Source organism: Haematobia irritans, chromosome 4 (assembly GCF_050003625.1).
Source record: "Haematobia irritans isolate KBUSLIRL chromosome 4, ASM5000362v1, whole genome shotgun sequence".
Lineage (NCBI taxonomy): Eukaryota > Metazoa > Arthropoda > Insecta > Diptera > Muscidae > Haematobia > Haematobia irritans.
The window spans coordinates 94,608,834-94,636,112 of NC_134400.1; the positions used below are offsets into that span (position 1 = coordinate 94,608,834).

The 27,279-nt window shown below is 34.7% G+C and overlaps 1 protein-coding gene and 2 long non-coding RNA genes across 3 annotated transcripts in view; 2 read left to right on the forward strand and 1 right to left on the reverse strand.

The window, feature by feature from the left end:
* Dnah3 (dynein heavy chain 3, axonemal) overlaps window positions 1–27,279 on the forward strand; it is a 671,994-nt gene that overhangs the window by 389,584 nt on the left and 255,131 nt on the right. The window contains exon 42 of the mRNA XM_075308183.1: window positions 26,980–27,105. Coding sequence (XP_075164298.1) covers window positions 26,980–27,105 — 126 coding nt within the window. The remainder of the gene's footprint in view (window positions 1–26,979; window positions 27,106–27,279) is intronic.
* Window positions 13,710–14,407, forward strand: LOC142236901 (uncharacterized). Its single transcript, XR_012722250.1, has 2 exons — window positions 13,710–14,108; window positions 14,168–14,407. It is a non-coding gene; the product is annotated as an uncharacterized LOC142236901 (long non-coding RNA).
* LOC142236900 (uncharacterized) lies at window positions 14,130–14,767 on the reverse strand. Its single transcript, XR_012722249.1, has 2 exons — window positions 14,557–14,767; window positions 14,130–14,501 (listed from the first exon to the last, which is right to left on the reverse strand). It is a non-coding gene; the product is annotated as an uncharacterized LOC142236900 (long non-coding RNA).

Sequence of the window (27,279 nt, forward strand, 5' to 3'; positions counted from 1 at the left end):
GGTTAGGTTAGGTATAGTGGCAGCCCGATATTTCAGGCGCACTTAGACTATTCAGTCCATTGTGATGCCCGCTCCTTCTTAGAGAATTTTTTTTATACCCACCACCATAGAATGGTGATAGGAGTATAATAAGTTTGTCATTGTTTGTTTGTTTATATAATATATATATATATATATATATATATATATATATATATATATATATATATATATATATATATATATATATATATATATATATATATATATATATATATATATATATATATATATATATATATATATATATATATATATATATATATATATATATATATATATATATATATATATATATATATATATATATATATATATATATATATATATATATATATATATATATATATATATATATATATATACATATATATATATATATATATATATATATATATATATATATATATATATATATATATATATATATATATATATATATATATATATATATATATATATATATATATATATATATATATATATATATATATATATATATATATATATATATATATATACATATATATATATATATATATACATATATATATATATATATATATATATATATATATATATATATATATATATATATATATATATATATATATATATATATATATATATATATATATATATATATATATATATATATATAAAGATTCGGTTTTTATTTGCAGGCAAGTCAAGTTCGAGGATGGACTATATCGATCCAGGTTTTGAAATATTCCCCATATAAACTGACGTCCCGATTTGGGGTCTTGGGCTTATAGAAACCGAATTTTTTATCCAATTTGCCTGAAATTAGAAATCTGGAGGTATTTTATGACCATAGAGAGGTGTATTGACTATGGTGTGTATCGATCGATGTTTTGGTACAGCCCCCATTAAGACCGATTTACTTCTTCTTATAGAAACGATTTGCCTGAAATTGGAAATCTGGAGGTTTTTAGGACCATTAATACGTTGCCGAATATCTATTATGTTATTATAAAGCGGCCATCCGATTTGGGGTTTAGATTCTGTAGGTTTTTCAGAACAAAAATTAGGTGTGCAATTATGATTTATCGGTCGATAGATACGTATTAGAAGGCATACGTAGAAGATGGGAACATTTGAGTAATGTTTGCACTTCTCAGTGGCGATTTTAAAATGAAAATGTGTGTATTTTGGTCATATTTGCCTAAAACGGAAGAACATCTATATGGGAGCTTTTTCTGTTGGATAATCCACCGCTGAAAAACTTTTTTGGTGTTCGGTCGAAGCAGGAATCGAACCCACGACCTTGTGTATGCAAGGCGGGCATGCTAACCATTGCACCGCGGTGGCTCCCTTTTTTCTCAATCTAAACCGATTTGACCAACTTTGGCACACTTTGCTAAAATGCTAATTGAATTCTCTGTGCACAATTTCAAAATATTCGGAGTGAAACTTTGGTCCCCGTGGTCATATGAATCTAAGTCGGGCGAAAGATATATATGGGAGCTATATATAAATCTGAACCGATGCCAACCAAATTTAGCATGCATAGTAGGAATATTAGTTCTACTCCCTGTTGAAACTTCATGTAAATCGGAGTACAACTTTGGCTTCTGTGGTCATATGGGTGTAACTGTAAACGGATTTCAACCAAAATTGGCACAGTTTACGGCCGTGTCAATTGTACTCGTTGTGCAAAATTTAATCATCTAAAACTCTGGCTTCTGGGGCCATATAAGTGGATATCGGGCGAATAATATATGGGAGCTATATCTACATTTGAACCCATTTTAACCAAATTTGGCCACATTAATGTGGTATCAATTGTACTCTTTGTGCAAAATTTATACCAGAGCAAACGAAATAAAAAGAAAATATCATTGCATTTGATTAATCTAATATTTCGAGCGGAGCGGTTTTTCCTTTGGAAATAGCTCCGCTACCGCTCCAAAGGGTTCATATAGAAACACGTGTTCAAAAAAGACGCATCCGCAATTTTTTTACAATGGAAAAATTAGAAATGCGTGCCGACATTAAATATTTACATAAAAAAGGTTTATCGGGACAAGAAATTCATAATGATATGGTGAATGTGTTAGGTGAAAGTGCTCCTTCATATGCAACAGTAAAAATTGGGTTGCTGAATTTAAACGTGGTCGTACAAGCATTGAAGTTGAACCACGTAGTGGACGTCCTAACACAGCAACAACAGAAATTGTAGCCAAAGTGCATGATATGGTATTAAATGATCGACGAATAAAAGTGCGTGAAATTGCTAATATCATGGGCATCTCAAATGATCGAGTCCATTTAATTTTGCATGAAGAACTACAGACGAAAAAGCTTTCTGCAAGATGAGTGCCGCATTTGTTAACAGTCGATCAAAAACGCATAAGAATGAACATTTCTCAAGCTTGTTTGGATCGCTTTAAGCGAAATAAAATGGACCTTAGCCTCGTTGCATAACTGTTGATGAGACATGGATCCATCACTATACTCCAGAGACAAAAGAACAATCCAAAAAAGGCAAAAACAATTCAATCGGCGAATTAAAGTACGAGTTGCTTGACCACCCACCTTATTCTCCTGATTTCGCTCCCAGTGACTTTTACTTGTTCCCAAATCTAAAAAAAAACTGAGGAAAACTATTTTAATCAAGGGATAGAATTGCTAGAAAAGCGTTGGACTAAGTGTATTGAAGTTTCAGGAGATTATATAGAAAAATAAAAAATATTTTTGAAAAACTAACTATTCTCTTTCATTGATAGGCTAAGAAGTTTCCGAACCGCCCTCGTAAGCTGTGAGATTATTCGTTAAGGAATTTTTCTGAAAAAAATCCAAACGATTTAAAGTTATTTTTGAAATACACATGAATACGGATTTAAATTTATTAACTGAAGTGATCACGACTTTTTTAGGTTAAAGAAGTAGCTAAAGCCCTCGTAACATATAACAGTGTCGGGCGAATATACAACATTATTCTTTTTCATCTGTGGTTTATTTCTCTTCAACTGGTGTCATCCGTAGCATTATTAGTCGTTCAACAGATGTCACTTATATCATATATAGTGTAGTTAAATTTCTCCGACTAAAATTTGATAAAATGTGAATTCAGAAATTCGAAGTAAGTTAGGTTAAAGTGGCAGGCCGTTATCGTTTCAGGCTCACTTAGACTATTCAGTCCATTGTGATACCACATTAGCGAAAAGTACACATTACATATGGACACTTCTAGTTTTTTTTGCCAATCAACAACGTTATAATCGGACATTTCTAACTCGAGATAAATTGTGTTTAGTGAAAAAAGAGTGAAAATTTAAAAATAACGGGATATCTCAAAAACTGTTCCATAAAAAATATTAAAACCTTTTTTTTCGAATTCAGCAGCTTAAAATACATAAGTCGATTTTCATCAAGTGTACATTTGGTAATTAGTATATAGCCTCCAACAACCGTGCAACATTCGTGTTTGATAAGAAGCAAATTTCAGATAAGCAAATTTCATTTGATATTGCTAAAATTTGGTACGAATCACACAAAAATTGGTCCATATCGGTTCACAATTGTATATAGCTTCCATATAAACCGATTCCCATATATGACTTCTGGATCTCTAATTACCGCGCAAAAATTCACATTCAAAATTGGGTTTGTAATTAATTGTAGACCCCCCTATATATGCCGGTGAAGAACTGAATTAAATACCTACCCAGCAAAAACAGCGTCGCCAAAATAATGAAAATGTTCTTTTTGGATCCGGAAGTGGTGCAAAATTGACGCAGAAGCGATGAATTTAACATGGGCTTGTCATAGGACGGAAGTCCTCCATTTCAACAGCCGTTGTACTGAATTTACATCACTTCTTTAGGTGTGATCCGAATTCAATGTTTTGGATGTAAATTAAAAAATTCTGTGATATTTTGTCAAATAAATAATTTTTATAATTTTTTATAATTTTTAATGGACCGTCGAACCGTGTTTTTTAATAGCGGATAAACTCATCGTAATAGGTACCTACTAAGAATTTCAAGTATGGTGGGATATTAAACCACCATGCAGCGAAATTCAAACTTCAGGGCCCAGTGGACGGGTATCGACTGGAGTTATAAATTTGGGCAATGACCAAGAGTTAGGCCCAATTAGTCGACCTGTAGACGGGTCGACAGGTGGCGACACTTTGAGAAGTCGTACTTTTTCTAAGGTAACGACATCAAAAGGAGGTAATCCCTCACGAAAGAGATTCAAGGAACGCCGAAATGCTTTGTTTATCCTAAAGAAGTTAGGATCAGTCGACCCAAGCACGCTGTGGCTATACAAAGCGATTCCTTAAAATGGGCTCAAGGAATTCTTGAGGCTGGAAAAAGGGAACGATCACCGGATGAGCTGCCATCCTCCAAAAAGGGATTAAAAAATCGTTTGCCTCAGTTGCTAAAGACAGCCTTGTGATGGCTATCATAAATAAAGGAGCATTGGACGGTATGGTTCCAAAGCAAAAATGGAGGGAAATTGAGAATGCTTTGTCTGGCGTCTACTCACAGGTGCTGGAAAAGTTTCCCGGTCCAGATCCTCGACACCAAGAAGCTGGTTGGTATCAAGGACGATTTAAGCTAGTCGCATTTGAGGACCAGAGGTGTATAGAATGTTTTAAAGCTGCTCTGATACTAATTGGTGAAGTTTGGGAAGGAGCTACTCTAGAGTTAGTCGAGAAGAAAGACATACCGGCTAGACCTAGAGCACATGCGTGGATACCTGCAAACCCTTCTGACCCTGAATCTATTTTAAATAGACTGAAACGATGCAATCCAAATCTTCCAACAGCTTATTTGAAGGTTGGCCGTTTAGATGAAGTGGATGGACCAGTGCAGTGTTTATATTGAACACTCAGTCTTTGCCACATCTAGCAAAGTCTCAGGGCCGTGTATGTTATGGCTTTCATTATATCCAAATGAAGGTGTATAAAAACGATCAACTAAAGGATTCAGAAATGGACAAGCCTCTGTCTGAATCAGAAGTAAGCGGATCCTCTTGCGAAGTCGAGGGAGATACCAAAGTTGAAGACATGGATAGATACCGTATGCGTGAGGAGGCTTCTACTGCCTCAGAACTCACCAAAGTTGAACCTATGGTTATTGCGAGAGTCACCGAGATCTCTGAAGAGGACATTCTTGATGACTCGAATGAAGCGGCTGATGTGACGGTTGTTGAAAATCTCGATGGTCCTACGGATCCTCCAGATAAATCTTCATCATTGTAAGGCTGCATGTGCTGCCTTAAAAGTTCTCCTGATGAAAGGGGACATAGTTCTTATTCAAGAACCATATGTTTTTAGAAAAAAAATATATGAATTAAGTACTCTGGGGTTCAAGATATTGCAGTATACTGGTAATGATGTAAATCGAGCCTGTATAATTGCTAAAAACGAGCTCAACTTGTTTCTGCTTCCTTCAATGTGCAATACAGACACTGTCGTTCCAGTTTAGAAATAGCCAAATGCAAATATTGGGTATCTTCGGTCTACATGGGACATGACAGGGAGATGCCTCCATGTGCCGTTAAGACCTTAGTGGAAGAGTCACTGAAAACAAAGACGAAACTCATTATGGGATGCGATGCGAATGCACATCATAGTATATGGGGAAGTAGTGATACTAATGCAAGGGGAGAGTCGCTAATAGAGTTATTTTGCGTACTAATCTGGTAATTTGCAACAAGGGAGATGCCCTAACCTTCCTCACTAAAAACAAGAAAGAGGTTTTGGACATCACCTTGGCCTCGCAAGAACTGAATGAAATTATATCTGAGTGGCAGGTTTTAAGTGAACACAGCTTCTCAGATCATCGCTACATCAGTTTCAAATTTGATGTTCATATCAACAAGACCATATTTCCGCCAAAGGTTAGGAAAGCTGACTGGAATAGGTATAGGGAAACGTTCAATATGATGATACCGGAAATAACAGAGACAAATATGAGAAATGTGCAAGATATCGAACACGCAGTGGAGCGGATTACTAAGGCCTTCAACATCTCACTGAAAGCTGCATGCCCTAGAGGGAAGCCAAGGGGGAAAAATCGACCACCATGGTGGTCTACGGAATTAAGTAATATGAGGAAATCCTGCAGGAAGCTCTTTAACAAGGCAAAGTCCACCAGAGCTTCTGAGGACTGGGACGCTTACAAGAAGATTCTGAGAGGATACAAGCGAGAACTGAGAAAGGCTCAGCATAACTCTTGGAATGATTACTGCAGCAGTATTGAAAATACGTCCGAGGCTTCCTGACTACGGAAGGTTCTAGCATCCACCAACTCCGCTCCAGGTTTCATTAAAACATCGGAGGGCAATTGGACAACGTCCAGTGAGGAGACGCTGGAGGTACTATTGGACACACATTTTCCTGGAAATCAGACGGTTGAACCATGTACTGGCGGTGCCACAGTTGCTCAGCGGTCGTTTCCCGTCGAGGAAATTGTATCGGAAACTAGAATAAGATGGGCGCTAAATAGCTTTGGACCATTCAAATCCCCCGGACCTGATGGAATTACTCCGGCGGAGTTACAAGCAGTAACTGACAAAATTATCCCCTGGTTGTCGGCGATATATAAAGGATGTATCAACTTATCATATATCCCAGGAAAGTGGAGGTAAACAAAAGTCGTTTTCATACCTAAAGCGGGAAAATCCTCTCACTCGAGGGCGAAGGATTTCCGACCAATCAGCTTATCCTCATTCCTACTTAAGACTCTGGAGAGGATGATAGATATTTATCTTAGAACTAGCATCGATTCAAATTTGTTCTCGAAACGACAGCATGCATACTCGAAGGGCAGGTCTACTGAGACCGCATTACATGAACTAGTCAGTTTTATTGAAAGCTCACTATCTGTCAAAGAATACACAATCGTGGCGTTTCTAGACATCGAAGGGGCGTTCAATAATGCCCTTAATATTGAAGACAGGGCGAGAAAAGCCACGGTAGCTTTGTACTCGTGCAAAAAGGCAATAGGAAAGAATTGGGGACTAAAACCAACAATTGTGCATTGGCTATACACGGCAGTGGTTAGACCTATAATGCTATATGGTGTTGTAGTCTGGTGGCCGGCACTTCAGAAACCGACTTGTTTAGATAAAGTTCAGCGTATGGCGTGTTTGTGTATTTCAGGCGCATTCAGCAAGACAGGAACAAATTCCCTTAATGTCATGCTGCATCTATTGCCTTTAGACATTTTGGCCAAACAGTCAGCTGCAACAACGGCTGTGCGGTTGCGCGAGCTATCGCTGTGGTCGGAAAAAAAGTTACGGTCACAGTTCGGTCCTCAAAATAATGCCAGATGTGCCTAACGTAGTGGATTACACTTTGGCGAGTCCACTTTTCGACAAAAAGTTTGAGACTCTAATCCCCAACAGTGAGGCGTGGTGCACACAGACCCCGGGGAATAAAGAATATGTAGATTTCTACATGATGGCTCCAAATTGGACGGACAAGTGGGGTTCGGAGTATATTCTAATGATCTGGAACTTCGAATAGCGAAAAGATTACCTAATCACTGTAGTGTTTTTCAGGCTGAAATATTAGCAATAAGAGAGGTGGCGAATTGGCTGAGAAGTAATGTTCCAAAAAATGTGGGCATTAATATATACTCAGACAGTCAACCTACAATAAAATCCTTGGACTCTGTGTTCCTCAACTCGAAAACGGCCATCGACTGCCGCAAATCTCTCAATGAGATGGCTGTGCAGTACAATATTCACCTAATATGGGTGCCTGGCCATAGGAACATACCGGGGAACTGCGAAGCGGTTTTGTTGGTATGCCCCTAGCTACCTGCAAGCTCATGCTGCGTGAGAAGGCTGTTATGATGGCAAATGTTCGATGGGAGAATTGCAAGGGTTGTAGCGACACCAAACAAATATGGCCCCATTTCAACTTAAACCGCATACTAGATATGTTAATGTTCTCGAGACGTCAGATATCACTTCTGATATCTGCTATAACGGGCCGCTGACTGATAGGCGATTTTGCAAAAACTATTGGCTCGAGGTATAATGACTACTGTATGAGCTGTCATGATGCGGAGGAAAAAGAATCAATTAAACACCTCTTGTGTGAGTGTCCTGCATTTTGTGTAAAGCGCAAGCAACTTTTAGGAGCATATAGCTCCAGATTACTGGCGGATCTGGAAAAAATTAACTTAAGCAGTCTGCTAATGTTTTTGGAACAATCTGGTTGGTTCAGCGAAGAAAAATAATCGAGAAGGTTCAGCGGTTAAAACTAGAAGTGCCCATATGTAATAGGTACTTTTAGTTAATGTGGTATCACAATGGACTGAATAGTCTAAGTGAGTCTGAATCTTAATCGGGCTGCCACTTTAACCTAACCTAACCTTCCTCCCAAACGAAATTTTAGACAATCAAAGTTCGTTTCTAATTTGCTTTTCGCTGTAAGGAAGTTTATTTGGAAGAAAAGTATATACTGTTTATGATAAACGTTTACTTTTTTCCAGGATGTAAATTTCAAAAAATAATATTTTCTGGCTAATTGCATTTCCCTAACATCTTTCTCACTTCCACGAGGTTTTTTAGTTCTTAGCGCCTTTTTCCGTAATACAAACAATGAAGAACAAATTATACGATTTTACAAATTTTTTAAAGTTTACCTTTCGCCTGGACGGAGAATCGAACCGCGGACCATGCAATTTGTAAGCCAGCACACTATCCACTGAGCTACGTAGCTGTTATTGTCATCAATAGCTAACTATCTATATAAGTTATATTAATAAAGCATAGCTTGCGGCGCCCACGAGCCGATTAAACAAACTTTATTTATCAGAAACAAACATTTAGTTGGGCACCGTGGAGCAGTGGTTGCTACGTCCGCCTTGCATGCCGAGGGTTGTGGGTTCGAGCCCTGCTTCGACCGAACTCCAAAAAGTTTTTTTTTGTTTGTTTGTTTTACATATATTCCAGATATGTTCGAAAGATTCCGAAAAGATGTTCAACATTGCATACTGCTATATTAAATTTTTACTATGAACTGTAAAATGTGTCTTATTAAAGACTTAAAGTCAGAAACGAACAGTGCTTGATATAAACGAAATGGACTGTGTTATTGGTCCAAAAATATTATTATATTTATTGAATATTTTTTATTGAAAAAATATAAAATTTTGTAACAAACGAATATTTTTGGTGATAAAAGTTTAAAATTTTCGAAGAAATTCAAAAAACTCTAACAAAAGAAAAACGTTTTCGGTACACGTTTTCAAACGTTTTTTTTTTTTTTTTTTTCTTTGCGTATGGGTAGTTAAAATAAAGAACATCATTGGGAGTGCATCCTCTGGAAGTGCTTTTAAAGTTATGCCTTTGGAAGAACTTCCAAATTTTTTTGCTGGGTTGTTTGTCTATACCCCCTTTGAACAAACATACAACTTAGACGAGATGTTAAGGAGCTTTAATGTAACTTGCCATCGGCAAATATTACCACAAATTAAGTAATTCGAATGTGGATGACAGTCTTTAGTAGAAGAGTCGACGCAATTCATGGTGGAGGGTCGTTTACAACTTTTGACAGTAGAAAACTCAAAATATTGCCCCCAAAATATTGTTATAGCGATCAACAACCATTCAACGTATACTATCTGGAAATTAATTTAGGTTCAATGAAGTAATCAATTTTTATTCATCCAAAATTATCTTATTGCTATGTATGTAGTTTATGTAGTAGTTTACATATTTTCAGTTGTGTTTTGTGCAAGTAGATTCAAAGAAACTTCATTTAAAGAAAACAAAGCACTACAGTTGCAAACGTTTCATTCTCCCATTCGGTGTACTAAACATAACTTTTGGAAATAATGTAATATTGTATATATGCAAAATTATGAAAGGATGTACGGCATTACATAATACAACACACAAAAAAATTTAACAAAAATTTTTCCAATTAAAATTTTAATTAAGTTTTAAAAAATATTCAATCAAAAATTTAATTGATTCAACAATTTTTTTAATTGAAACAAAAATCAATCACAAAAATAATAGTATCAATTAATTTTTTAATTGGATCAATTAACTTTTTAATTGACCCTCAATTAATTTTTTAATTGATACTATCATTTCTGTGATTGAAGACATTTCAATTAAAAATTAATTGGATCAATTAATTTCGTGATTGAGTCAGAAAAAATTTTTTTGTGTGAATATAAAAATTTACTAAGAAATTCCAATCAAATTATACCCTGAAAAAAGTCCTTAGTTAAACTAACGCTAAACTTTTTATTGCAAACAATTTATTTGTTTGTAGGTTAATTTTATTACTGTTTGCGAAATTCTCCACAGCGTAATGACATTTTCCTTTTGTCAAGTATGTCTCAAACATTTTATGAACTAAACGTGGGTATGAATTTCAATGACCGTACATATAAGTTCAATATGAACTAATGCAAAAGAAAATGTTGGTATGATTCCCACAAATAGTAAGAATGAACTACAGTACGGTTAAAATTGTCATGATTTGGCGCCAATGATGTTGTTCTTTACTGTTAGTACAATTTGGGTGAGTTGTACTTAAAATATAAACCAGGGCATTATATTTTCCTAGTTTTAATAAAGCTTTTTTGAAATCTCAAAATGTGGAATATAATTCAGTTCAATTTTCGCACGATGTAGTTCATTCTTGCTATAAAACGATTTTCTTTTTTTCTGTGTATATTTACGGCATCAAGCGACTGGATTTCAGAAAACAACCGGGTTTAAGTTAAACAAAATGGAATGTTATTTTTGAATAAAGGGTTTGTTATTTACGCAAAAAAATAATAATATTGTCACCATGTTTATTTTTTTTCTTTTTGTGACAAAGTTTGAATTTTTCGTTTGCGACACCCGTTTCCTCATCATTTTATTTCTGAATATGTATGAGTAATGACATAGAATGTATTTCCTTTGATACATGAATCGAGATATTCTATGAATCAAGCATACAACATCATTAATATTGACAAAGAAAATTAAAAGTTCCTTTTGTTGATTGTGTTAAATAAAGGCGTAGGCTATACATAGTTTTGAAGGATTTTGAGAACAACCCAACAAAAAAACTTGGAAGTTATTCTAAAGGCACAACTTTAAAAGCACTTCCAAAAATGCCTCCCAAAGATGTTCTTTATTTTGACTATACAGGAAGTTATAACTCCTTTATCTTCATATTTTTCATATACACGTAAAAAAAAATAATTCTTTCCTCCCAAACGAATTTTTTGACAAACAAAGATCGTTTCTCATTTGCTTTTCGCTGTAAGGAAGTTTATTTGGAAGAAAAGTATATATTTTTTGTGTTAAACGTTTATTCTTTTCTACGATGTAAAAACAATTTCAAAAGACTAACTCAAAAAAACAATCTTTTATGGCTAATTGCATTTTTCCTCACATCTTTCTCACTTTCACGAGTTTTTTTTAGTTCTTAGCACCTTTTTCTGTAACATAACAAACAATGTAGAAGAAATTTTTCGTTTTATAATTTTTTTAAAATTTACCTTTCGCTGGACATAGCTGTTATTGTCATCAAAAAACACTTATATTTGCATCGTTTTCGGCGCCCACGAGCCGCCTTGCATACCAAGGGTCGTGGGTTCGATCCCTGCTTCAACATAAGTAAAAAAAGTTTTTTTTTACAGATATTCCAGATATGTTCGGAAGATTCGGAAAAGATGTTCAACATTACATACTACTATATTAAATTTTTAGTATGAAACTGTAAAATGTGTCTTATTAAAGACTTAAAGTCAGATATAAACGAAGTGGACTGTGTTTTTGTAACAATTTCGTTTGGTGATAAAAGTTTAAAATTTTCGAAGAAATTCTAACAAAAGAAAAACATTTTCATACACGTTTTCCAAACTTTTTTTTTGCGTGTAGGTAGGTTAGGTTAGGTGGCAGCCCGATGTATCAGGCTCACTTAGACTATTCAGTCCATTGTGATACCACATTGGTGAACTTCTCTCTTATCACTGAGTACTGCCCGATTCCACGTTAAGCTCAATGACAAGGGACCTCCTTTTTATAGCCGAGTCCGAACGGCGTTCCACATTGCAGTGAAACCACTTAGAGAAATTTTTAAACCCTCAGAAATGTCACCAGTATTACTGAGGTGGGATAATCCACCGCTGAAAAACTTTTCGGTGTTCGGACGAAGCAGGAATCGAACCTTGTGTATGCAAGGCGGGCATGCTAACCATTGCACCACGGTGGCTCCCTTGCGTGTAGGTAACTTCTTTTGTTTCAAATTACATTAAAACCAGCGTTAGAATTAATAAAATGGTACAAAATATTTAAAGTTTGTCGAAAAAATACTAAATCCATTCTAGAAAAATTTGGAAGGTTTTAAAATATTTGAGATCATTGAATTCATTAGAAATCATAAAAGATATTTATTATTATTTGATAAATTATCAATTTTTTTTTTTAAATTCACAATCGAAACACTGAATTCGGATCACATTTTAAGACATGTTGCAAATTCAGTGCAATGGCTGTTGAAACGGTGGAAATGCCCATGTTAAGTTCATAGATTCTTCACCAATTTTGCACTAATTCTGGAAGACGCATTTCTCTAAAATAAAGTGTTTTTCCTTGTCCAAATGCCAATAAACTTTTGAATGAAGTTGTAATGTCCTTATAATTAAGTGATTTTACTTAAAAATGTGTATCATAACATGAAAGATAAAATTTTTGAGGTAAGGTCAACGTGACTTTAATAATTGAGAAAAATTCTTTAAAATTAATAAAATTGTCTTTAAATTTGTTTCCTTTTTGCATCTTGCCTACAAGGCAAAAAATCTTTAAAAAATAAGACATGTTTTTCAACACTTTATTTTAAAGACGCCTTTTACTTGAAACATAGCATAATTTCTACTGGAAGTCGAGTCTTAACATGGAAAATAACATTGTCATTAACTCGTTTTTAAAGGATTTTGATAACAACTGACGAAAAAAATTAAAAAAAAATTAAAAATTAACATTTGCTTCCTAGAAGCAAGTACATAACCCCCAAATTTAAAAGAGAACTGCGTCTTTAAAGTATCCTTACTTGTATTCTCCGCTTCTTTGGCTCGGAATTAATATCCAAACTGTTAAAGTAAAGACAAAATCTTTGGAACCGGGCATGTTTTTTTCAGTGTAAGGACATTCATATTTGCTTTACTATTGTACTATATCCTAGCATTCTCTTATTTCTGATATTAGTTCTCGAAAATTTAATTAAAATTATGGATAGTTTCAATTTTGGTTGAAAAATGTGCGCATATACATTTATTTTAACTTTTTCTCACATTGAAAACTAATGACTTGATTTGTATTATTGCATGTTATCTACTTTTTTGAGAACGAACATTTCTTAAAAACGCTGTTCGAAAATGTATTTTTACAATAGAGGGGAAAAAAGCGAAATTAGGTAACACTAGATCTGAGTAAGAATATTCGTAGGTATACCACGGACTGATTTCGATGGAGGTTGTTGCAAACATAAACATACACACACACATTACAAATATAACAAAACCTCTTTCGGAGAGTAGTTACTTCTACTCTGTGTATAGACTTTCAATTCCAATCAGCGTTGCCGTTTTGGTCCGATCGGACCAAAATTGGTCCAAAAGATTTCTAATTTTTAAATTTGGTCCGATGGTCGGACCAAACAGGGGGGTTACTCTGTATTGCGATACGAAAGCAAATGCGATGCGATAGTTAAATGCGTTAAGAGTACAATTCGGTACTCTGTATCACTTGCGCAAACGCTTTCGCAAAGTAAACTGAAAATATGGTAACGCTTTAGCAAAATAAAGCGAAAATATGACAACGCTGGCTGCACAATGTAAACAATAACGAAAATGATAAAAAGAAATGTCAAAAAATTGTAAATAAAAACATTTTAAACAATCTTCCGTTCGGTGCGTGTTCTTTTAAAACTTGCTAATCGTTTATAACAAAAAAGTAATAATTATGGATTCGATAGCGTTATGGTTTGAAGAAAATTAACATGAACGAATTACAAGAAGAATTTTGCGAGATCGGTCAAATATACTCTCCCTAAGTGACCACGGGTATGAAAATGGAAACTCAAATTATGTGACAAACGTTTTCGAATATTTCATTTTTATAGATTTCGTCTTAATAAAGATGCGTTTATGTATGTATTAAACGCTATTAAAGACGACCTTGTCGTTCCAAATAAATCCACAGCCATTCCAACTCCAATAAAAGTGGCCGCTGCTTTGAAATTGCTTGGACAAGGTGGCTATCTACAAATCGGCCAAGACCATCTTTTAGGACTATCAGAGCAATCTATGTCGCGCTGCTTAAAAGAAGTTTGCGAGGTGATTGAACGAATACTTTGTCCCAAGCACATACAATTTGAGGTAACTGCGGAAGAGACCATAAAGTCTACCAAAGTTTGGAACTGACGTTGCTGTGTCTGTAACTTTTTTGGTTTTTCCCTAAAACAATAAACAATTTAGATACAAATATAAAAATTTAATTGTGCTTACTTACATATTTGTTACTTTGCGATTGCTATTTTGTTTGCGCACGATTTTTGCGATCAACGAACGAGTTTGACATACGCTTTCGCATTATAGAGTGCGGTGATGCCAGATTTGCGAAAACTAGATGCGCAAGGTAGATACGAAAACGAATTACTGAGTACCAATTACTAGATTCGCGACAATTTTTCTTACGCATCGCAATACAGAGTAACCCCCCAGAATTTGGTCCATTTTCATAAATTTGGTTTCTATCACATATTAAATAGTAGATGGTGCACCGCAAAGAATATTGTCGGGAGGCCAAATATTTCACATGCTTAAAATACGAATACGAATTTTGCTTAGAATAGAAGACGTATTTCTCTGAAATAAAGTTTTTTCCTTGTCTAAAAGTCTCTAAACTTTTCAATGAAGTCTGTTTGTCCTTATAGCTAAGTGATTCGACATAAAAATGTGTATCCTAACATGAATGAAAATTTCGCTTTAATGAAGTCAAAATGGATTTAATATTTCTGAAAAAATCTTCAAAATTAAAAAAATGTTTCAACACATTGTTTTAAAGTCATTATACCCTAAACCACATAGTGGTTAGGGTATAATAAGTTTGATCTGCCAAAAAATGTGCCTACCACAAATATTGATTTTAAATCCCATAAAATATATACCGATCGACTCAGAATCCCCTCCTGAGTCGATCTAGCGCTTGGTGTCCGTCCGTCTGTCCATGTATTTGTTGTTCACAGGATTCCGGTCGCAAATATTAACCGATTATGATGAAATTTGGTACAGGGAGTTTTTTGGGCACAAGGACGAACGCTATTGAATGTGGAAGAAATCGGATCAAATTTAGATATAGCTCCCATATTTCGGCAAATGGGGTCACGATGTGCTTTTTTTCAAACGGATCGTCGCCAAATTTGGCAAAAGGTAATCTTTTTCATCGCCCTTCAAGTCTGCAAAATTTCATCCAAATCGGTTCAGATTTAGATATAGCTCTCATATATATGTATCGCCCGATTTTCCCAGATTTAGCTATAGCTCCCATATATATGTACCGCCCGATTTTTCTAAATTTGGCCATAAAACCCTTATTTATCAACCGATCTTACTCAAAGTTTGCTAAATGTAATTTTCTATAGCACTAACTATATGTGCGAAATATCATCGAAATCGGTTCAGATTTAGATATAACTCTCATATATATGTATAGCCCGATTTTCCCAAATTTGGCCATAGAACCCTTATTTACTAACCGATCTTACTCAAAGTCAACTATAGTACTAACGTTATGTGCAAAATTTAATCGAAATCGGTTCAGATGTAGATAAAGCTCCCATGTATGTATCGCCCGATTTTGAAAAATTCGCCCCTAATAACCTTATTTTTGACCGTAGAGGCCTTATTTCTTAACTGATCTTTCTCAAATTTTGCACAAGGTAACCTTTTGTGGTATTAATTAAACCCGCAAAATATTATGCAAATTGGTTCAGATTATATAATTATATAATATACTATAATTTTCTGGAAGAGGAGCGGAGCGGAGCGTGGATGTCATTAAAATAAGTAAATATTTTTCGACCAATTCACTTGTTTAAGAAAAATTTGTAGTTTCAAGGAAAAACTGGGAATTTAAAATTACAAGAATGTCTTTAGTGACATTCGAAGTTCATGATGAACGCATTTATAGTAAAATATGCAAATTTAAAGAAATACTGAACTATTTTGTGGAAGGCACGAATTTAGTTAATCTTTATGCTTCATTTGTGTATATTTTTTCCTCGGTTTTAGTTAATTCAACGAACGCAAAAAAATATTAGAGTAAAGGAAACTTTCTCCAAACATAATAACTCCATGTACTAGGGACCGTAACGGTTATAAGTGCTATCAAAAAAATTATTTTCTAATCGTTGCGCGAGCTATCGCTGTGGTCGGAAAAAAGTTACGGTCACAGTTCTGTCCTCAAAATAAAGTCAGATGTGCCTAACGTAGTGGATTACACTTTGGCGAGTCCACTTTTCGACAAAAAGTTTGAGACTCTAATCCCCAACAGGGAGGCGTGGTGCACACAGACCCCGGGGAATAAAGAATATATAGATTTCTACACTGATGGCTCCAAATTTGATGGACAAGTGGGTTTCGGAGTATATTCTAATGGTCTGGAACTTCAAATAGCGAAAAGATTACCTAATCACTGTAGTGTTTTTCAGGTTGAAATATTAGCAATAAGAGAGGTGGCGAATTGGCTGAGAAGTAATGTTCCAAAAAATGTGGACATTAATATATACTCAGACAGTCAACCTGCAATAAAATCCTTGGACTCTGTGTTCCTCAACTCGAAAACGGCCATCGATTGCCGCAAATCTCTCAATGAGATGGCTGAGCAGTACAATATTCACCTAATATGGGTGCCTGGCCATAGGAACATACCGGGGAACTGCGAAGCGGATGAGTTGGCAAGGCTAGGGACTACCTTACATATTCCAGGGGAACTAGAATCTGTTGGTATGCCCCTGGCTACCTGCAAGCTCATGCTGCGTGAGAAGGCTGTTACGATGTCAAATGTTCGATGGGAGAATTGCAAGGGCTGTAACGACACCAAGCAAATATGGCCCAATTTAAACTTAACCGCACATTAGATATGCTAGTGTTCTCGAAACGTCAGATATCTCTCCTGATATCTGCTATAACGGGTAGCTGCCTGATAAGAGATTTTGCAAAAACTATAGGCGCGAGGTATAATGACTATTGTATGAGCTGTCACACGCAAAAAAATAATTCTTTCCTCCCAAACGAAATTTTAGACAAACAAAGTTCGTTTCTCATTTGCTTTTCGCTGTAAGGAAGTGTATTTGGAAAAAAGTATATACTTTTTGTGATAAACGTTTATTCTTTTCCAGGATGTAAAAACAATTTCATAAAGACAAACTAAAAAAAAACATTGTTTTCTTGCTAATTGCATTTTCCCTCACATCTTTCTCACATCCACGAGGTTTTTTAGTTCTTAACACCTTTTCCTGTAATACCAACAATGTAGAAGAAATTATACGATTTTATAAATTTTTAAAATTTTTTTACCTTTCGCCTGGACGGAGAATCGAACCGCGGACCATGCACTTTGTAAGCCAACACACTAACCACTGAGCTATGTACCTGTTATAGTCATCAATAGATAAATATCCATATAAGTTATATTTATATAGCATAGCTTGCGGCGCCCACGAACCGAATAAACATTTAGTTTGGCACCGTGGAGCAGTGGTTGCTACGTCCGATTTGCATGCCAAGGGTGGTGGGTTCGATCCCTGCTTCGACCAAAGTTTATTTTATTTTTTTTTTACATATATTCCAGATATGTTCGGAAGATTCCGAAAAAATGTTCAACATTACATTGTAGTATATTAAATTTTGAACTGTAAAATGTGTCTTATTAAAGACCTAAAATCAGAAAAGAACAGTGTTTGATATAAACGAAATGGACTGTGTTGTTGTTTCAAAAATAACTTTTTTTATTGAAAAAATAAAAATTTTGTAACAAACGATTTTTTTTTGGTGATAAAAGTTTAAAATTTTCGAAGCAATTCAAAAAACTCGTAACAAAAGAAAAACGTTTTCGGTACACGTTTTCCAAACGTTTTTTTTTCTTTGCGTGCATGATGCGGAGGAAAAGGAATCAATTGTCCTGCATTTTGTGTAAAGCGCAAGCAACTTTTAGGAGGATATAGCTTCAGATTACTGACGGATCTGGAAAACGTTAACTTAAGCAGTCTGCTAGTGTTTTTGGAACAATCTGGTTGGTTCAACAAAGAAAACTAATCAAGAAGGTTCAGCGGTTAAAACTAGAAGTGCCCATATGTAATAGGTGGTATGTTAATGTGGTATCACAATGGACTGAATAGTCTAAGTGAGCATTTAGCCTAACCTAACCTATCGTTATTTTGTGACTAAAAAATAAAAACTCGAACGAAACTATTAAAAAGAGAGTTTTATTTATCCGTCATAAATAAAACTCTTTTTATGACCTTTTTTTTTTCCTTCAGAAAATGATCCTTTTTTTTGGAGTTTTATTGTTTTCTTCGGAAAATAAAACTCATTTTAAGACGATAAGTTAAAAATTATTTTAGGAACATGACTAGTCATCTTAATTTACCCCAGACGCGATGGAATTCCACCTAACATACTTGATGCTAAAAAGCTTAATGCGTTATAAATTGAAAAATGTCTATGCCGCGCTTAATCTACGTCAGTCAGAATGGGAAAGTGTGGAAGACTTTTTAGCCCTCTTGGAGCCTGTATACGTCGCCACACAAATGCTTCAAAAGGAGCAATTATTTTATAGCGATTTCTTTAAAATATGGCTTTAAATGAAGCTTGACATTCAGTCGAAACCCACCAGCTCAGAATTTCTGACAATAATAGAACGGCGTGAAAAATTGCTGCTAAAAATCCAACACTCCTTGCAGGCTTATATTTGGATCCGCATCTTCAGTGCATCATAGCGAAGGAGCCTGCAACCCAAGTAAGCGTGGAAAGAGCATTATCTGCTCCTAAATTGGAAATGAGCGACCTGTGTTCAAATCTTTCCATTGAAAATTTGGAAAAAATTATGTTCGTTAAATTAATACAAACTTTATGTGAGATAGACTCAATAAAACCAGAAAAAATTAATATGAGTTTTATTTAAGAAGAAAAAAAATAAAACTCCTGAAAAGAGTTTTATTTTCCGAAATAAAAATAAAACTCCAAAAAAGAGTATTATTTTCTGAAGGAAAAAATACAACTCATAAAAAGAGTTTTATTTATGACCTTTTATTTTTACGTTACAAAATAACCGTTAACTTTGGAGTTGAGAGCGTTTTTTTAATATCACCATAGATTGTGAAAGGGCTATTGGTATATGACAGTATAGGTCTCCGTTGACTCTATTATGAAGAGTTTTTGAGTTAAAATTTTCTGGATAACAGTTATTTACGGTCCCTGCCATGAACTAAAATAAAGCTAAATTGGCTTTAGTGAAATAGAGAGCTCACTTTTTTTTTGAGTGTGTGTACTTCATATAAGAAAACAGTCTCGAATGTGCATCAAAAAATGCATTTTAAATACCACAACCACCACTGCACAAAACAACAAAAACAATTAATATTTGTTTGTACTGTGCAAACATATTATATTTCACCCTAAGCATATCTTTATTAAACACCCAAATAGTTAATTGCTTTCGCTATTTTATTATTTTGTCTTCGTCGGGTAGGGTTTTGACCACCTGGTTTTTAAAAAAACGGTTTTCGGTTAATCCGAAAATCCCAATTTTTTGAAAACCGAGTTTTGTTGTATTTCCAGTGTGAAAAATAATGCTAATCCTTTTCTATCTACCATTTGTAGATGCCGTACCATACGTTCTCACAGCATTGTATATACTGAAAGAAAAATCTTCTTTTCAGCGGAGCAAAACTTTAGACGAACGACAGTTTTTTAACTTTAAAAATGTTCTGTAAAAGCAGAAAATTTTAAGAAATAACGGTTAGTTGCTCCGCAGTAAGAAGTTTACAACAAAGCGGAATTTCGGTTGGCAAAAATTTTGTTCCGGAGGAAAATATATTTTTTTGGTGCACGACGCATAAATTATCTCTTCAGTTTTACGAGAAATCGTCGTAGAGAAAGTGGTGTAGTAAGAGATTATTTTGTGTTACTTGGTGAAAACGTGTTGATATGAGTCAGTTGTTTCTCATCTTCAGTATGGGGAGCCACCGTGGTGCAATGGTTAGCATGCTCGCCTTGCATACACAAGGTCATGGGTTCGAGTCCTGCTTCGACCGAACACCAAAAAGTTTTTCAGCGGTGGATTATCCCACCTCAGTAATGCTGGTGACATTTCTGAGGGTTTCAAAGCTTCTCTAAGTTGTTTCACTGCAATATGAAACGCCGTTCGGACTCGGCTATAAAAAGGGGGTCCCTTGCCATTGAGCTTAACATGGAATCGGGCAGCACTCAGTGATAAGAGAGAAGTTCGCGAATGTGGTATCACAATGGACTGAATAGTCTATGTGAGCCTGATACATCGGGCTGCCACCTAACCTAACCTCATCTTCAGTACCTCTTTACAAAAAGTTCAACTTTCGGAAGACAGATATGGTAAAGTAGATAGAAATGTCATTGAAATTCGAAAAACCGGTTAGCCGATAGTCAAAATTCGGTTTTCGCGATTAACCGATTAATGTAAATTTTTCACCCTAGGTGGAGCGTACATAAGATACGATCTGGCCGAACTTTCGACCGTATATACACCGAAAAAAAGTGAACTGTTTTATAGGAAGAATGAACTACCACGCACGAAAATTTAACTAAATTTTACTCCACATTTTGGGTTGGGAATCAACATCCTAATCAGTTCCCCTTAAAAATTCATCGCTTCTGAGCCAATTTTGCACCACTTCCGGATCCAAAAAGAACATTTTCACAATTTTTTGGCAACGCTTTTTTTTTGCTGGGAGGGGCATGTCCACCATTTCAACAGCCATTGCACGGAATTTGTAACATGTCTTAAAGTGTGATCCGAATTCAGTGTTTCGATTGTGAATTAAAACAAAATTTGATAATTTATCAAATAAATATCTTTTATGATTTCTAAAGCATTCTAACGTTCGACCTCAAATATTTTAAAACCTTCCCCATTTTTATACCCTTCACCACTACTGTGGTACAGGGTATAATAAGTTTGTGCATTTGTATGTAACGCCAAGAAATAGTAGTCATAGGCCCATCTTTAAGTATACCGATCGGCTTAGAATTAAATTCTGAGTCGATTTAGCGATGTCCGTCTGTCTGTCTGTCCGTCCGTCTGTCTGTATATGTAATTTTGTGCACAAAGTACAGCTCGCAATTTAAGTCCGATCGTCCTCAAATTTGCCATAGGGCCGTTTCTTGGGACAGAGACAATCGCTATTGGTTTTGGAAAAAATCGGTTCAGATTTAGATATAGCTGCCATATATATTTATACCCGATTTGGTCATAATTAGCGTGTTTATCAACCGATTTTCTTGAAATATCGTACATCCAAATATTTTATGAATCTCGAAAATCTTGCAAAATATCAGCCAAATCGGTTCAGATTTAGATATAGCTCCCATATATATCTTTCGTCCGATTTAGACTCATATGACCAAAGAGGCCAAAGTTTACTACCGATCTTCGTGAAATTTTGCACAGAGGGTAGAATTGACATTCTACCAATGCTTGGTAAATTTGATTGAAATCGGTTCAAATTTAGATATAGATCCTGTATATATCTTTCGTCCGATTTGAACTTATATGGCCACAAAAGCCAGAGTTTTGCCATGATTTGCTTCAAATTTTGCACAAGGGGTACATTTAATAGTATCGTTAAGTGTGTCAAATTTTGTTAAAATCGGTTCAGATTTAGATATAGCTCACATATATATCTATCGCCCGATTTGGACTTATATGGTCTCAAAAGCCCGAGTTTTGCCCTGACTTATTTCAAATTTTGCACAAGCGGTACTTTTAACTATACTATTGTATGTGCCAAATATGGTCAAAATGGATTCAGATTTAGATATAGCTCCCATATATATCTTTCGTCCGATTTGAACTTATATTTCGCACTAGGAGTACGTTTAGTAGTATCGGTTATTGTGCCAAAGTTGGTTGAAATCGGTTCAGATTTAGATATGGCTCTCATATATATCTTCCACCCGATTTGCACTCATATGACCAGGGGGGCCAATGTTATACTGCCATTTACGTGAAATTTCGCATAGATAGCAGAATTATTATTCTAACTATACATGTCAAATTTAGTCAAAATCGGTTCAGATTATATATAGCTCCCATATATACGTACACCAGAGTTGGGGAAATATAGTAGACTGTTACACATTTTAGACCCATTTTCAATGGAAGTTTCCTCCAATTAACTGGATAGTGTCAGCCAATTTAAATTTTAATTCTAGAGATTTTGTAGAAGTAAAAAAATTGTCTCCTTTATATAGCTTTCAGCAAATGTGAAGTAGTTGAGATGGTAACACAAATTTTGGCCTACATAGGGGTGAAGGGTATAATATAGTCGGCCCCGCCCGACTTTAGACTTTACTTACTTGTTCTACAAAGCGTTGTTAAAACCAGGAAATTTTAATGCCCTGTTGTACTTTTTAACTGCAGTTCACGAAATTACATCATCTCATAGAAGAAAAAATTAACCATTTTAACCGTACAGTAGTTCATTCTTACTATTTTTGCGAAACATTTTCATTTGTTTTAGTTCATATTGAATTTATACAAATAATTTTTTTCCAATAAAAATAAGTTAAATTTAGCGTTAGTTTAACTACGGATATATTTTTCTGTGTACTTATTATATCTACAATGGCTTTCATTTAACAGATTTTCCAACTTTCATATTTACTCCATTAAGAGAGTCCTTTCAATGATGCTATTACAACTACGTCACTGCTCTTAATATTCACTGCATTGTGACATTAATTGATAAAATCATAGTCCTTGTATTGTTGCATTTGCTAATTGGTATTAAGGTAATTCTCCAATATCTGTATAATGATGTAAACCAAATGTGAACTAAACCAACCCAGAAAAGTAATCTCCGTTGGAAGAAGAATGGATGTTAGTCAATGACAAAGGACGAAAAGATAACAATGCACTTTTGGTCCGAATTACAATGAAGTGCTAAATATTTATCAAGTGCAAAACTAACGAGTGAAAATGAAATTAATAGAAATACCATTAACAGTAATTACGTTACAATGACATCCTCTGTAAAGATGATTTCCAAAGAAATGGGACGAACTGGAGACCAGTTATTATTTATGCACACATAGCCGATTAATGGTCTCTTTGGTATGAATACAAAAGAATTCGCTATAGGAATAGAATTTTAAATTGATTTTAATAAACATAAACATAGGGGAGCTTTCAATTTTTTTCACTTCCAATGAAGTTATTTTGGATCAGTCTTCGAAAATACGCCATTTGGTCGTTTAAACTAAAAGTTAAAATTTTGAACAATTAATGGCGCAAAAAAAGAAAATCATTAAAAAAAAAACAATGAAAATAAAATACAAAATTTCACCCAACGGGAATTCGAACATGTGTCAGGTAACCTTTTCACATTCAAAGAAGGTTTTTTCAAAGTATGATAATTTTCAATTTTTGTTGAGTTTAAATGGAAACAAGTGTATGACATTTTTCGTCTACTTGATTACTTTTTTCGTCAATTTGACGACTTTAATTTTTCTCATACATTTTGGAAGCCAATTTAAAAGCTACCATGTGTCACATCGCATGTGACCGAATGTTTGCTCAAATTCACGTTTGAGTTAATTTAAATGTGGAGAGAGCATGAAATACCCAACAAAAATAGCTTTGGGCTCATTAATAAAAGCTATGTACAATTAAAAAAAGAAACGTAACAAGCGTATTTGGCAGTGTGTATTTTTTTAGTTAGAGAAATAAATACACATCTACAGAACTAATGAATTTTATCATCGCATTGAACATTGTTTCGTCACATTGACGATTGATTCCACTTTTAGGTGTTTCACTTTAGTACTAATGGAAAAATGTAAATTACAATCATTCATATACTAACAGGTTGGCTGATAAGTCCCCGGTCTAACAAAGAAAAACACATTTTTTGTCAAAATTCTTTTTTTGTTATTCAACATAGTTCCCTCAAGAACGATACAACGATTACAACGACCTTCCAATTTTTATACCCTTCACCACTACTGTGGTATAGGGTATAATAAGTTTGTGCATTTGTATGTAACGCCAAGAAGGAGTAATCATAGACCAACCTTTTAGTATACGGATCGGCTTAGAATTAAATTCTGAGTCGATTTAGCGATGTCCGTCTGTCTGTCTGTCTGTTGATGTATTTTTGTGTGCAAAGTACAGCTCGCAGTTTTAGTCCGATTGTCCTACAATTTGCTATAGGGTCCTGTTTCGGCTCAGAGACGATCCCTATTGATTTTGGAAAAAATCGGTTCAGATTTAGATATAGCTGCCATATATATTTTTCACCGATCTGGTCATAATTGGCGTGTATATCAACCGATCTTCCTCAAATTCCGTATATCCGAATATTTTATTGGTCTCGAAAAACTTGCAAAATATCAGCAAAATCGGTTCAGATTTAGATATAGCTCCCATATATAGCTTTCGCCCGATTTACACTCATTTGCCCACAGAGGCCAATTTTTTGCTCCGATTTAGTTGAAATTTTGCATAGGGAGTAGAATTAGCGTTGTAACTATGCGTGCCAAATTTGCTTGAAATCGATTCAGATTTGGATATATCTCCCATATAAAGCTTTCGCCCGATTTACACTCATATGACCACAGAGGCAAATTTTTAACTCCGATTTAGTTGAAATTTTGCACAGGGAGTAGAATTAGCATTGTAGCTATGCGTGCCAAATTTGGTTGAAATCGGTTCAGATTTAGATATAGCTCCCATATATATGTTTTTCTGATTTCGACAAAAATGGTCAAAATACCAACATTTTCCTTGTAAAATCGCCACTGCTTAGTCGAAAAGTTGTAAAAATGGCTCTAATTTTCCTAAACTTCTAATACATATATATCGAGCGATAAATCATAAATAAACTTTTTCGAAGTTTCCTTAAAATTGCTTCAGATTTAAACGTTTCCCATATTTATACCCTTCACCACAACTGTGGTACAGGGTATAATAAGTTTGTTTTTTACTAACATTGTGTTCCACCCTAGTGCATTAGCCGACTTAAATTTTGAGTCTATAGATTTTGTAGAAGTCTATCAAATTCTTCCAGATCGAGTGATATTTAAATGTATGTATTTGGGACAAACCTTTATATATAGCCCCCAACACATTTGACGGATGTGATATGGTATCGAAAATTTAGATCTACAAAGTGGTGCAGGGTATAATATAGTCGGCCCCGGCCGACTTTAGACTTTCCTTACTGGTTTTTTACTATCATTGTGTTCCACCCTAGCGCATTAGCCGACTTAAATTTTGAGTCTATAGATTTTGTAGAAGTCTATCAAATTCTGTTCAGATAGAGTGATATTTAAATGTATGTATTTGGGACAAACCTTTATATATAGCCCCGAACACATTTGACGTATATGATATGGTATCGAAAATTTAGATCTACAAAGTGGTGAAGGGTATAATATAGTCGGCCCCGCCCGACTTTAGACTTTCCTTACTTGTTTTTTAATTAGCTACGTTTTCAATGTCAACCAACTTCTTAACCGGAATTTTTTTTTTTTTTTATGGTTTTTATTACAACTGAGTTCAACTCATTAAGCAATTTTTCTATAATACATTTTGTTATATAAAGAATATACATAACATTAAGAATTTTGAGTAAGTAATTCAGTAATTACACTCTAATGATTCATCATTTAGATGGATTTAGTTGATTCAATTGGGCATTCTTCAGTAAGAATTTTGTGAGTAGTTGTTGTTAAATATCTCTTTTAGTTCAGCATTTGAATGGAGACGAAGCTTATTATAGTGCTTCCATGTTTGAATTCTTATTTCATCTGATACATAGTTCATCTTAAGGTCACGATGAAGGTCAGTGTTCCTTATATACCAGGGAGCTTGCACTATGGCGCGTAGTATTTTGTTTTGTAATTTTTGTATTTTATTAACCTCATTTAGGCTCGCACAACCCCATAGTTGTATTCCATATAACCATATGGGTTTAATGATTTGATTATAGAGAAGCAATTTATTGCCAATTGAAATATTTGATTTTGTTGAGAATATCCAACTCATTTGTTTGTATTTGAGTTTTACTTCTTGAACCTTTTTTTTGACGTGTTCTTTCCACCTGATTTTTGTATCCAGTGTCATTCCATTGTCATTTAACCGGAAATGTTTTAGTGGTATTTGTTTTGTGTAATACTATGCAATCTAAATATCAAATAGTAATTTTACGGTTTAGAAATCTTACTAAAAATTTTACAGCATATTGTATTTAAACCCAGCAAAAAATTTTGAGTGCTGTTATAAAGGCATCACCTCAAAAGTATTTCCAAAATGTCCTCCCAAAGACGTTCTTTATTTTAACTGCACAGCTTTTTCATGTTTTCAATTTTAGCTTTTCTTTTTGAAAATATTTGAAGTCAAACATTTTTTAATTAATATCCAAAACACTGAATTCGGATTACACCTTAAGAAGTGATGCAAATTCAGTGCAATGACTGTTGAAATGGTGGACATCCTATGACAAGTTCATGTTAAATTCATCGGATTTGCGCCAACTTTGCACCACTTCCGGATCCAAAGAGATCCGACTTTTTTGGCGACCCTTTTTTCCTGGCAAATTACATTATTTCTCTTTGAAACGATTTTGTGCACGATTTTCATATATTTCTAAAAAATTCATTATTTTATTTACAGGCAACGGATGAAGGATACATCGAAGATATAAATGGCATATTAAATTGTGGTGATTTACCCAATCTTTACCAGTTGGAGGATAAAGCAACTATTATGGAGAACATGACGAATATATCGAAACAATTGGTGAGTCAAAAAGCCTGGGGCCTCCGACCAGACTCTACAAAACTTTTTCATTAACTGTAATGAACACACAGTGTTTATAAATAATTTTCCTTGGAAAATATCATGTCCTAATCTCTAAGAGTCATGAACTGGGGAGGACTTCGGGAGCCTTTAAAACTAGCTAATCAGTCAGTG